The 14,446-nt window shown below is 42.2% G+C and overlaps 1 protein-coding gene and 1 long non-coding RNA gene across 3 annotated transcripts; one reads left to right on the forward strand and one right to left on the reverse strand.

The window, feature by feature from the left end:
• Positions 1-72: 72 nt before the first annotated feature.
• LOC126984210 (ribonucleoside-diphosphate reductase subunit M2-like) lies at positions 73-7,714 on the forward strand. Of its 2 annotated transcripts, none has more exons than XM_050837739.1 (4): positions 73-234; positions 1,271-1,342; positions 5,461-5,607; positions 6,306-7,714. In XM_050837739.1, exons 1-4 carry the CDS (start codon positions 175-177, stop codon positions 7,140-7,142), a joined length of 1,116 nt encoding a protein of 371 aa, XP_050693696.1. In that variant the 5' UTR covers positions 73-174; the 3' UTR covers positions 7,143-7,714. The 2 variants fall into 2 exon arrangements, with proteins under 2 accessions (XP_050693696.1, XP_050693697.1); XM_050837740.1 differs by lacking the exon at positions 73-234 and adding an exon at positions 724-1,103.
• LOC126984215 (uncharacterized) lies at positions 7,652-13,973 on the reverse strand. The gene is made up of 3 exons (XR_007736492.1): positions 13,216-13,973; positions 10,142-10,262; positions 7,652-7,679 (listed from the first exon to the last, which is right to left on the reverse strand). It is a non-coding gene; the product is annotated as an uncharacterized LOC126984215 (long non-coding RNA).
• Between the last annotated feature and the right edge of the window lie 473 nt (positions 13,974-14,446).

The raw sequence follows: 14,446 nt of genomic DNA on the forward strand, positions 1-14,446 counted from the left end.
GGCCGGCGTAGGAATACACGACAGCTGTGTCTACCCGGCTCGTGATTGGTCGGCGTGGCGGAGCAGCTGAGTTTCGCGCCAAAATCGAGAAATAAATACTCCGGGGCACTCGGCGTTTGAATCAGCTCAGGACAAGACGGTCGAGTGTATTCCTCCTTCAACAAAACTTACGTGATGGCCAACATTCTGTCTGAGAGGATCAACAACATTCTCATTGAGGACAAGGAGAACCAGGTGTGTAGGAGTGTTATTATTAAGGATTAAGACGAAAATATTGGCTTGCCGGGTGGATGAGGATTATGTTATCTGTCTACAAGGCTTTAGCAACATTCTACTGGGCAAATTTTCTAAGGGTGGTTATCTGTCTACAAGGTTTTAACAACATTCTAATTGAGGACCAGGTGTGAAGGAGTATCATTATCAAGGATTAAGACGAAAATATAAGCTTGTCAGGTGGGTAAGGATGTACACCTATCTGTCTACAATAGGGTTGCCATACGTCCGGATTTACCCGGACACATCCGGAAATCAGATAACGAAATCTGCGTCCGGGGGGATTTTTTAAAATCCCACAAATGTCCGGAATTTCACCTTCTATCATTACTAAATGTTAAAAAATAACATTTATTAGATTTCCTTGTGTTGAAATGATGAGAGAGAGAGAGAGAGAGAGCGAGAGAGGGGGGGGGGGGGGTCACCGAGTCCGAGTGGCAGCTGCTTTGGTTTGGTTGCGGTCAAGACTCTGACGTGTACGGGTCCTGTATGAAGACGGTGCTCGCAGCCTTCCCAACACCGCCTCACTTGACGTCGCGCTTGCGCCCCAGTCTTTCACCAGCTCTGATAGGGGTCAGTTTGGATTACTGTTTGCGGCCTTGTGACCTCGTCATTACAACTATTACTTGTTCTTGTCGAGATGCCCAAACGAAAGTGTAAATTCACTGCAGAGATGCAGAACAAACTCCCGTGCTTCAAAAAAGGCAGGGATGAGTGGGAAGCAGAGTGTTTGGTGTGTAAACCAGGAACATTTGTCTCACTGGCACATAAAGGCATTACTGACTTACAGTCACATATGAGGAATTCAAGATTATCAGCCATATGCAAAGGTAAATAAGTTAAGTTTCCTTTAATTAATTTACATGTTTTCTAGTATCATATCAGGACCATAATCAGGTGTTAGTGAAGGTGTCCGGAATTTTGATAGTTCATATATGGCAACCCTAGTCTACAATGTTTTTATGACACGTCACAGCCTTGTCTTTCTCACTCACAGGTTTTAAGGAAGAAGAGCAACAACGTCGAGAATGAGCCCTCACCGAAGAAGGAAGTGTGCAGCAAGAAAAAGGTGAGTTCAGTGGGTCATTATTAAACACATCGGCGCCCTGGCACTCATACTTGACACGGCTCATTTCGCCCACATGCCATTTCGCCACACTGTGGAGTCATTTCGCCCACACTGTTAAGTTATTTCGCTCACATTGTGGGAACAACAACAACAACTACTACTAATACGAGAGAGAGAGAGAGAGTGTGTGTGTGTGTGTGTGTGTGTGTGTGTGTGTGTTCATGGTTCATTGGTTCGGTTAATTTACCTGACTGAACTTGATGTAAATCACATTCCTGACGACTTTCTTATAGGTGACGTATCAGTTCGTGAACGCCGCCATTTGATCTTCGCAACAAGAAAACAAATAGAACATCTAACGAAGGCAAAGTCATGGTATATTGATAGCACGTTTAAGCTATGCAGGCACCCTTTTACACAGTTGATGACAGTCAACGCTTTTGTGAGGACAGAGGACCATGCAAAACAAGTCCCCTTACTATTTGTCATTATGTCTGGGGAGAAAAAAGAGTGACTACCGAAAAGTTTTCCACGAAGTTTTAACTAGACTACCAAATGAGCCTTCTGTTCAACACATAACAATCGACTATGAGAAAACAATGTGGAAAGTCTTGCCTGAGGTGTTGCCTAACGCCAAGGTCAAGGGATGCGTATACCATTGGACGCAAGCTATATGGAGAAAGGTTAGTCAACTTAGCTAATTGCCTACAGATTTTTTTTTTATATTCCTGTCGAATGTTTTTAAACATTGTATCACCATTATGTGACCATTTTTTTTTTTTTTTTTTTTTTTTTTTTTTTTTTTTTTTTTGTACACTACAATGTCTAATTTCTTTGGTTTGAAATACATACGTAGGTTCAAGAGGGTGGTCTCCAGCATGCCTACACACATGATGACGGGACATACAAATACTTGTGGAAAGTGATGGCCCTTCCATTTCTGCCTGAGGCAGATATAGATCCCATGTTTGAACGTCTCTCTCGCCAAGCTACCATAGCCCAGTTACGAACGATAATGCAGTATATTTCAAGAACATGGATCCACAACTCCTTATGGCCAACTTCTAGCTGGAGTATTTTCAATCAGTCTGTCCACAATCGACTCAACAAACGTGCTGCAGGTAGATGTAACCTCCAGTTTTACCTCCTCGTAAGCCTTCTCCACAAAGAGGCTAAATTGACATCTATCTACATCAGGCTAGCATCCGAAAAAAAGCTACGAAGGATCCAACGGAAAAAATATAGAGACTTACAGGGTAAAATATTCACTCTTTGGGATGAGCACGTGAGGGGTGAGAGATTTGCATATCAGTTGCTGAAAGCGTGTGCTCAGCTCAATGGCCCAGTCCGCAGCTGAATCTTGCATGATTGATTGATTGATAGTTTATTGTTGCAGGTAAACAACAAGGGAGAAGGGAGGAACATGCCATCCCAACCCCCAGGCAGGACAAAGTGTGATTATACAACTATTAATACATGTGTAGGTAGCACCATGAAATTAAAAAGATACAATGGTAGGAAGGAAAGCACAACAAGGGAGGGGGCAGTACCTCCCCCTGGACAATAAGACAATAAAATGTGGGGACGGAGAACATTGCCCAAGCACTAGATGGGAATGAGTACAGAGATAGAGTAAATACTAGTCCTTAAAGTAAAATACTGCAGAGATCACATCCTTGTATAGCACGGCAGTAGTTCAGGCTGCCACACACGGCATCACCACCTTGGTGCAAACTGAGGGTGTTCTTTGAGGATAGCAGGGAGGACATCATGGTTCAGGAGCCAACAAATTGTCTGGGGCAGGTCAAGGCAGTCCCGTGGCTTAAACTTAGCAATGAGAGGGCATTCCATGACAGTGATGCAGTGTGTGGCCCCTCGGCCTGGCACAGAGCGTGCAGCAGACACCAGGGGAGTTACTAACCTCCCAGTAGTACCTATAGCCTAGCCTAAGGCGCATTGCTACCACATCCTGAGGGGCACTGTGTCGCCCATAGGGGTAAACACAGCGCTGGGAGACACTAACATAGTGGAGGCTGCTGGCGCTGCCATCGTCACAGCAGTGTCTGAGTTGGGTAGCAATGCTATCACGTGAATAATGCCTAAGTCTATTCTTAACATAGCTAAGCGTATAGTCAGTGCCAGGGTCCACTGTGTCATCCTGAAGGGCACGTCGAGCAAGGCAGTCTGCCTTCTCAATGAGCTGGATGCCCACATGAGAGGGCACCCAGGTGAAGTGGACCGTGGCACCTGCGGCCTCAAGGGCACGGACGGCAGTCAGGCACTTAGTTACAAGATCACAGTCGGTAGGGGAGGAGGACACAAGTTCATGCAATGCAGCCTGGCTATCGACAAACAAGTAGACATTTTCGTGCAAAGCTGCTACAGTGTGGAGAGCCTCAAGGATGGCATACAGCTCAGCCCGGGTCGAGGACAGGTACCCCGGCAGCCGCCTGGTAACCTCAATGTCAGTGTACTGGGTGGGGGAAGCGTAATCCCGGATGAACACGCCACAGCGGGCACAGCCCGACCTGCTGCCATCTACCGAGCCGTTACGTAGCTGTTTATTAAATCAAAGTTTCCTTTTTTTAAATCTTTGTCATTACTTTTTTAATCTTGTATATATGTAGCATATATGTTGATGTTTTTTAATAATTATTTCGTTTTTAATTATATGTGCGAATTGACTCTTATATGTGGGCGAATTGGCATGTGGGCGAAAAGACCGTAATTCGTAGTTGTGAGCATTTCCAGGGGTAGTTTGATAACCCTGGTATTAGCTTGACCCTTCTGTATCATGAATCTATATTAAAAGAACTCATTAATACCCAATTTTGGATATTGAGACATACCATTATTTTTCTCACCATTTTTTTAGATACCATATCTAGAATACCCCTTCTTTTTCTGCAATTCTAAATACAGGCCTTGAAACCATTTACTTACTTGTTACTTGTGTTTCCTATTTATCTGGTCCCACTTCCTCCAAAGCGCTCTGCAGGACCCACATATTTTAATTCATTAAATTTTCAATATTGATCAAAACTTATATGCTATGTTAATTGTCAATGTTTCCATGTCAGCAGTCAGAACAGAAAAGTTTTTAATTCTTTCTTAAATTTGGAGAGATCCTTTGTTCTTCTAATGTCAGGAGGGAGTTTACTGTACAGTCTTGGGGCGGCCTCATAGAACCTCCAAAAATGATTAAGGTGATAGGGAGTATGTGTAACAAGCCCTGAGGTTAGATTCTTGTCTTCAGGGGTCAAGGGTGGAGTGTTTGTGTTCCTGGTTATACTATGTTAGGTTGCAAGAGGTTTGAGGGAGGATGGACTTGCTAAACTTGGCTAACTCAACAACTATATATGTGGGAAGCCCTGAGGTTGGAGCTATGGCTATGGGGTCAAGGGTGGGGTGATTGTGTTCCTGGTTAGACTATGTTGGGTTACAAGAGGTTTGGGGGAGGATGGACTTACTAAACTTGCCTAACTCAATAACTATATGTGTGGGAAGCCCTGAGGTTAGAGCTATGGCTATGGGGTCAAGGGTGGGGTGTTTGCATTCCTGGTTAGACTATGTTAGGTTACAAGAGGTTTGAGGGAGGATGGATTTCCTGAACTTCCCCAACTCATTTAAATATGCTAGTAGGCTCATCTGCTCACATTACTTATAGATGATTTCCAAGTCTTATAATGCCATGGAGGATTGCTTGTTCTTGTTAGTGTATATTTGGTTACAAGAGGTTGTGGGGAGGATGGTGAGGAGTCAAGATTGTTACTAAATTTACCTAACTCACAGCAGCCATGAATCACCTCTGCTAACATAACTTAAAGATACTAATAGATGGTTTTCAGTGCAAGATACTATGATGCCATGGTGATGAGTCCAAATTCATTTACTGGACTTTCCTAACTCACAGCAACCATAATCTATTGAATTTTCCATCCTTTGGTAACTATTTCCTTTCAAGAGACCATACATAACTCTCTATATACACACATAGATAGATAGATAGATACACATATTGTATACTGTATGTTTGGCTTTCCCTATAGGAGCAGAGAGAAAAAGAGAGAGCACTCACCAAGGCTCCTTCATTCATTTAAACCAAACTAAACTTCCAGTACACAGTTGACCCCGAGTCAGAACCGCTGCTGAAGGAGAACCCGCGACGCTTTGTCATCTTCCCCATCCAGTACCATGACATCTTTGACATGTACAAGAAGGCCCTGGCGTCATTCTGGATCACTGAGGAAGTGGACTTGACCAAGGTAACTTTTGTCTTATATTAACCACCAGTAAAAGCTAGTGATGTAATGAGAAAGTGAATTTAACCAATAACTGTAAATGTAGCTTTTGTCTTAAATATACTATCGGTAAAAGCCAGTAATATAATAATTTATTCTGGGTTGTTAAGGAAGTAGATTTGAGCAAGCTAACTATTTATGTTGCTTTTGTCCTATATGAACCATCAGTAAAAGCTAGTATTATATAAATTTATACTGGATTACCAAGGTAATGCATCATTCTAAAATGAGTATACCTACCCCTTAATATTATATTTTCATGGCTTCTACCATAAAGGTTATTAATGTTTGCAACATAAGCACCTGTTTATAACTTACCATAACTATTTGGAACCTTAAATTCATTCATTATCTATGTCTCATGCATGTACGACAGTGTTGGTAATTAAGAGATTATGTTCTAACATTTTGAGTCTTACTTCCCATTATAATCAGGGATAGTGCACTCCTTCCATGTAAAAGTAATCCTTCCATGCATTGGATTGCATCAGAATGTGATAAGGTTGAGAGCCTTGGTAGGAGGTTGTTTTGTTTTACTGCTTGAAGTTCTATAAGTCATGTACACCTTAAATGCATTGTTTTGCTTCAGTGTTGCAAATCCTTATAATTTGTGTGTGAGTTGTGGTTTGGAATTATAGGTAATTGAAAGTTTTCCCTTGCAGGACATGACTGACTGGGAGAAGCTGAAGGACGATGAGAGGCACTTCATCTCCCACGTGTTGGCGTTCTTCGCTGCGTCTGACGGGATAGTCAACGAAAACATTGTGGAGCGTTTCTGCCAGGAGGTACAGGTGCCAGAGGCCAGGTGTTTTTATGGTTTCCAAATAGCAATGGAAAACATCCACAGTGAAATGTACAGTTTACTCATCAAGTCATATATTAGGGACACTGAGGAGCAGAATAAGCTATTCAATGCTATTGAAACCATGCCTTGTGTCAAGAAGAAGGCTGACTGGGCCCTGAGGTGGATTTCCCACAGCACAGCCTCATATGCTGAGAGAATCATTGCCTTTGCATCAGTTGAGGGTATTTTCTTCAGTGGTTCATTTGCAGCTATTTTCTGGCTGAAGAAGCGAGGCTTGATGCCCGGCTTGACCTTCAGCAATGAACTTATTTCCAGAGATGAAGGTTTGCATACAGACTTTGCATGCTTGATGTTCAAGCACTTGGTACACAAGCCAGGCCAAGACAGAATATTTGAGATTGTCAGTGATGCTGTGAAGATTGAGCAGGAGTTCCTAACTGATGCTCTTCCTGTCAATCTTATAGGAATGAATTGTGTACTGATGAGGCAATACATTGAGTTTGTTGCTGACAGACTACTCTTGGAGCTGGGCTGTGAGAAGCTCTACAAATCAGAGAATCCATTTGACTTCATGGAAAACATCTCTCTTGAGGGGAAGACTAACTTCTTTGAGAAGAAGGTTGGGGAGTACCAGAAGTGCGGTGCCATGGCAACGCAAGAACAGCGCATGTTCACCCTGGATGCCGACTTTTAACTGAGGTTAATTTGTACAAAGCATTTATATATATTTATTTTAGTTAATCTTACTCAATCTTTTCGGTTTAACCTATGCTACAGTTTGTATTGAAACATATCACAACAATCTCATTACATAATAAGCATTGGGTGGGAAGGTCTTTGCCAAGTGGTGGACTTGATGTATTTAATGACAAGTGCAGGAACTTGAGCCAACAAAGGAAATTCATTCATGGAACCAATTAATTTATGAATTTTTTGCCATTAACAATTTTATTATGAAATTTTTAATCTTGAAGTATAAATCAGTACCTGATACCCTTGTAGTGTGTAGTGTTAAGAAATTATTATGCAGCAACCTATGAATGCTTACAAATTGTAGAGCTCTGGCTCCATTGTGGCATTCTGATGAACCCTGAGCTCCCTGCATTCAAAGCTGCCATCAGTGCATTTGACTCTCACACCTTTATTGGCTCGTGTGGAACAAATTTCCTCTTCACAATGTGAATGTTCTTGTTGGATAGACAGATGACATAACTGTGGTCTGTGTAGGTTACTGAAAGGAAAATAAAAATAAATTAGGAAATATGACACTAGTTTTCTGCTTCAGCTTGTCTCTACATGCAGGATGGAACTGGGACTTATTTTATTGCTTAATTATTGTGAATAGTAGCTTTAGCAGAACCCCTGATTCTTGCAGAAGTACGAGTTACCTTTAAGAGAATAGCTTATGTATCAAGTGAACACCATATGAGTTGGTCACAGCTACTCGTACTGAACACTGCTTGCAAGTAAGCCACAGAAGGCTAAATAACAGACACTTCTGCCAGTTTTAAGATTATTCAATTGTGGCCTTTTATATTGGAGATTCTCTTCTTAAATTAGCTATACTATACATTTTTTACATAAATGATAATTCTGGTAAAAGTTTCTTACTTTTATTTTTATTTTTGGAGTTGAGCATGACTACACAGCAGGGTCCTCCTACAGCAAAGGTGAGTTTGGTGTTTTGTGTATTAAGTTACTCATGAATGACTACTGTAGAATGCAGTGATGGACCTATGTGGGAGGCTCCTGGCTGAGCTCTTTAAGGGTGCGGCCACACTGCATGCGGTTTGCTGGGAGGGTAGAGGGTAGCAGGATGCCTAGTGGGTCAGAGGCAAGAACAAACACGTGTTATCTAATACGAGTGGCCATACCGGACGCGGGTAGCGGGTTCCCTCCAAGCTTACCCACTCGTATAAGATAACATGTGTTTGTTCTTGCCGCTGACCAGCTAGGCAACTCGCAACCGCGTGCAGTGTGGCCGCACCCTACAAGGTCATCATCATCATTTCATCATCGCCTGCTCCTAGGAGCTCCCACCAGGGGATGGCCACGGCAGAAGAGCTTCCAACTTTCTCTATCCAGACACTCCTTCCTTGCCTGCTCAAAGTTTCTCAAAGATCTTTCCCCCCTCTCCCTAACATACTCTTGCACCCTATCCCTCCATTTCACTGGAGGTCGTCCTCTAGCATTCCCTCCCTCTATCTCACTCACATACACCCTTCTGGTCATCTTACTCTCCTCCATTTGCTCCATGTGGCCAAACCACTTTAAGGTCTGTCGCTTCCCTTCTTCCCTTCACCCTTGTGACACATTCCAAAATGCTCGTACACACTCTCATTACTCATTCCATCCATTCTACTCACACCACAAGCACTCCTCAAATAACTCATTTCCACTGCCTGCACTCTAGACCTCTGACTTTCATTCCAGGCCCACGTTTCACTTGCATATGTGAGGGTTGGTACTATTATTGTATTTCTCAAATCCCTCTTTACTTCCATGCTCACACTTCTGCCATTCATGATTCGTCCCAAAGACCCTACCACCTTTCTTCCTTGCAATGCCCTTTCTCTTATATCTCCCTCCATACCACCATGCTTACACATAACTGATCCAAGGTACTTAAACTCATTGACCTCCTCCATTTCTTCACCATTCAAAATTATTTTGCATTCTTTTTCACATTCAATTCCCACTCTATATGGGCATACAAACTCTACAACCTCAATTCTGCTTCGTTCACAAACCATCACTTTACTTTTGTTGACATTTACTTTCAGCTTTCTCCTATTACAGACACTCAAAAACACTGACCAAATTTTGTAGGTCACTTTCATTTTCTGCAATGAGCACTGTGTCATCAGCAAACAGTATCGAATTCAGTACCCTCTTCCTTCCCTCATTGAACAGTCTTACTCCAACTTCTCCAACTTTGCCCTTAATTTCTCTAATAACACCATCCATATAAATATTGAATAACCAAGGTGACATGACGCACCCTTGTCTTAAGCCCACTTTTATCTCAAAATGTTCACTTGTTTCTCCAGTAATTTTGACACATGCAGATGCATCCTCATAGAAAGACTTTATTGCACTAAGCAGTTTTCCTCCCACACCATAAATCTTTAAAACATCCCACAATGTAATCCAATCGACTCTGTCATAAGCTTTTTCCAAATCCATGAAGGCAGCGTAACGTTTCTTTCCTTTTGCTAATATTTTTTCTACTACCATCCTGAAGGCAAATATCTGATCCACACATCCCCTTCCCTTCCTGAAGCCTCCTTGTTCTTCAATGATTTTCTCTTCAGTAAGTCTTTGCACCCTCTCTATTATGACTTCCATATACCTTTCCGGGTATACTCAGGAGACTTGTATCTCTATAGCTCCCACATTCCCCTCTCCTGCCCTTCCCCTTACAATTTAAGAAAGATGGAATGGCTTATTTGTGGGGAAGTTTCTCTCAAGGCTACAGTTACAGGGAAACAACAATAAGATGCAAAGGAAAGCAGGGCTCAGCATTGCTTCATATTAGGAGTGAAGGAAATGCTTGAGCTGGGCAAGAATGCAAAGGAAGACCAGTGGCCTTGTTAAGAGAGCACACTACCATGAAAAAAACAGCTTGATAAAATGGAAAGCTTTATTTTTAGGCATTAAAGATTTCAAATTAGTAATTCTAAAAGAACTTACCTGAAATCTTTTTGAAGGCATCGCCTGAATCTCCCGGCCACAGCTGAGACTTGTTAATGCGGGTCAGGATGGACAGCACGATGTTGGCCATTTGCTCAGCATTCTCAAGTTCACCACCAGACTAAAATATAGGAGTTCTTAAGATTCTGTTCCAAAGGACTGATAATCTTATAGACATATTGGCCTGTGCCTCAAATATTATCATTATTTAAATGAAGAGTGAAGGCATTTCCATTGCAAGTAAACTAAACTTTGAATGAAATGGAAGCTATGTTGAGATGCTCAATGTCTATACTGTAAAATGTAGTAGACAGAACATGACAGACTTGAGCAGTATATTATTCCTATGAAAAGATTAAATCAATAGAACAGTCGACTGATGATCTGCATTTCCAAGGGCACAATGCATTCAAGCTAGAAATCGAGCTAATAGGGTACTGGGATTTATTTCAAGGAGCGTAAGCAACAGAAGCCCCGAAGTCTTCCTCAAACTATATTTAGCATTAGTTAGACCTCATCTTGACTATGCGGTTCAGTTCTGGTCACCCTACTATAGAATGGACATCAAAATGTTAGAATCGGTGCAGAGGAGGATGACTAAGATGATTCAGGGGTTGAGAAACTTGCCATACGAGGAAAGACTCAAACAGTTAAACTTGCATTCTCTAGAAAGGCGAAGGGTGCGTGGAGACATGATCGAGGTTTATAAATGGATGAAGGGCTTTAATAAGGGAGACATTCATAAGGTTTTGTTGGTAAGAGAACCGGGTAGGACACGAAGTAACGGGTTTAAACTGGATAAATTCAGATTCAACAGGGACATAGGCAAAAATTGGTTTACTAACAGGGTGGTGGATGAGTGGAATAGGCTTAGCAGTCATGTGGTGAGTGCCAATACAATTGTCACATTAAAAAATAGACTAGATAAATTCATGGACAGCGATATTAGGTGGGGTTAGATACACGGGAGCTTAGGGTCAAAGGAGCTGCCTTGTACAGGCCTACCGGCCTCTTGCAGACTCCTGCGTTCTTATGTTCTTATGTTCTTATTTAACTCACAGCAATCACAGCTCCATCTTCACTGAGGATGAGATGCCCAACCTCATCTGGCACTCTACCCATGCCATGCATGGTGGTTACTGCAAGAGAAAACAAATATTCTTTTTCAATTGAATTGAGCCTGACATCAGTTCTGTTGTAAATGTAAGGAAACCTCCCTGTGGCAAGCCCACCTTCCTCATGGTCTTGTGAGTGCTTGAGTGCTTAGTTATCTTCATTTTTGTGCGAGAACAAACCTTTTTATTTCTGGTGAGTTTTGATGTGTGTTATCGATCAGCATTATTTTTTTGGCAAAAATCACTAGTTTTGGGAAGGGACAGGGAAAGTCAGAAAAATAGTGATTTCTATGGTGAATAGTTAGCAGTTTAATTTAAAAAAATAAATGTAAAGTTGGGGAATGCACTGGCTGTGAGTGGCTGCAGTGCTCATCTCCATCACACTGGCTCTTGAGCCTGTGGTAGGTAAGAACCCAAACTCCGGGTCACAGGGCCAGTGTGACATTCAGGTTACCACAGTTTACCTTACCCAGGTTTCATCAGGTACCCATTTACTGACCATCCCGAAAGGGATAAGGAACAAATGGGTGACCTGCACACCGACCGCACAGGCCAGAATTCAAACTTGGGGTTGCGGATTTGTAGCTAGGCACACTAACCACAGCACCACGGAGGCAATAATAGCTGCCAAAAATCACTAGGAATAATAGTTTTGTCCTTACAATACATAAAAATGAGGAAAAATAAGCACTTAAGCCCTCACAAAACCATGAGGAAGGCGGACTCTGTCACCACCTTGGCTGGTGACCATTTTATTGACAATAGACCAACATGAAGCATGGCACTCATGCTTGCCAAAAACAATCAAACCTAACAAATTTACCCAAGCCTAACAATACCCTCAAGTGGAGGGGGGCTTTGTGTCCTTACCACCTGCTAATGGGGGCTTAGACCTTCACCCTTTCAGCCATTTCTACAGGGATAGTTATAAAGAAAGATGAATAGTATGATAAGATGTCAGAAAAAAAAGGTCAATCTCCACAGTGCGACAGGTGAAAAACTAGATAAACCCCCGTTTTCTTAAACTTTAAAAATTTTGTTTCGTAGGTCAACACACCACTGTGGTGTGCAAGCACCGGAAAGTTCTGTTTCAATTTCTTAAACACTCACACACCCAGCAGTGTGTTAGCTAGACAACCACACTCATGACCTGGCATACCACAGAATTGCGGACGATTCGCAAAGGTTGGTAGCTCCCGCCCTAGTAGGTTGGGTGGCCTGTTTATCAGCTAGTGCCGCACTGTTTAAAAATGGCTATGAGAGACTAGACCACCCTGCTTACTTTTGCACAAAGACGGTTTCTAGTGAAGTAGATAAGAGACAGTCCGGTTGTGCACAGGAAACCATCCGACTACAATGCTGTTTTAGCACGAAAAACAGCATGGGAAAGCCTAACCTAACCTAACCTAATTATGAGTCAGTTACCCGTGAAATGTCAACACGTTACATTCTCCCACAAGGCGCCCCGAGGCCCCACTAACTTTTTAAAAATCGCTAGAGGTGTTTCTAGCAATTTGTGACACATAGGCCTTTATATGGGATTCAAAATGCATAGAATAATGACATTTAACCGATGAGAAGTGTGAGAAGTACCGCTGTGAGACGGAGAATAAAGTAAAATATACTCCGGCCTCCCACCCTAGTCACTCCGGCCCTCTGCCCAAGTCACTCTGGCCTCCCGCCCGAGTCGGCTTTTATGATGGTCATCATAGTTGCAATAGTAGTACCATCTCTGGAAGTCATCAGAGGTGCTGGTTAAAAGGGGGAATTCTACAGAGAACCTTCAGTAACTACTGTGGGTCACCACTAAAAGTTATACTCCCTGGGATCTGAGAACAATCTGGACAGGGAGGAATAAAAGCAAGACCCACGTGCAGTGTCCTCGTAAGGAAGACTGGTAACGATTTAGCGGCAGTGAGTGTGGCGGAGCTGAACTTGACATTTCTTGTATGGCCTTACCTCGGGGGTGTTATGGTAGTGGTGTACTGTGCTGCAAGCTGTGGTGGTGGTGGTTGCGTGCTGCTTGTAGTAGTGGTGGTGGTGGTGGATGTGTCTTCCTCTTCTCCGTCAGTGTGTCACGTGCCACACCTCCCAATGACGCAACGTAAACAACACAAAAATAAACTTGAACTTGATGTAGGAGAGTCACCCAGTAGTCGGTGTAGCCTTTGAATCGGCGCTCAAAACAAGGAGAGGGGATACTATAGGGTCGTACCATAAAACACTAAAGAAGAAGAAGTATTCTAAGTCATTTCGTCGTTCAAAAACACATATTTGACAAGGCTTTCGTAGGAGTTGTGGGGGTAGTGTACCACGAAACTGAAGAAACACTCATTAGAACCCAACTGACCCCTCTTTGACCATTAGAAATAGCTGACGTGAGAAGAAAAAGTGTCTTATAATACCGACCTTATGTGTGTATCTTCTCTTTCAGTTTTGATAATTTCGGTTACGATGACAATGGTAATAAGTTTATATGTGATATTAAATTTGTCTCGCCATCCGTCACTCTAAGATGGCCGCCAGTTGCTTCAACATCCAGGCTCTGTGAATCCTCTATGTATATAACTTTGTGGGTATGCTTGGGCAATGTTCTCCGTCCCCACATTTTATTGTCTTATTGTCCAGGGGGAGGTACCGCCCCCTCCCTTGTTGTGCTTTCCTTCCTACCATTGTATCTTTTTAGTTTCATGGTGCTACCCACACATGTATTAATAGTTGTATAATCACATACTCTGTACTGCCTGGGGGTTGGGATGGCATGTTCCTCCCTTCTCCCTTGTTGTTTATCTGCAACAATAAACTATCAATCAATCAATCAGGAGGACAATAAACTATCAATCAATCAATCAGGAGGACAATAAACTATCAATCAATCAATCAGGAGGACAATAAACTATCAATCAATAAATCAGGAGGACAATAAACTATCAATCAATCAATCAGGAGGACAATAAACTATCAATAAATCATTCAGGAGGACAATAAACTATCAATCAATTAATCAGGACAATAAACTATCAATCGATTAATCAGGAGGACAATAAACTATCAATAAATCATTCAGGAGGACAATAAACTATCAATCAATTAATCAGGAGGACAATAAACTATCAATAAATCATTCAGGAGGACAATAAACTATCAATCAATTAATCAGGACAATAAACTATCAATCAATTAATCAGGA

Source organism: Eriocheir sinensis, chromosome 56 (assembly GCF_024679095.1).
Source record: "Eriocheir sinensis breed Jianghai 21 chromosome 56, ASM2467909v1, whole genome shotgun sequence".
NCBI lineage: Eukaryota > Metazoa > Arthropoda > Malacostraca > Decapoda > Varunidae > Eriocheir > Eriocheir sinensis.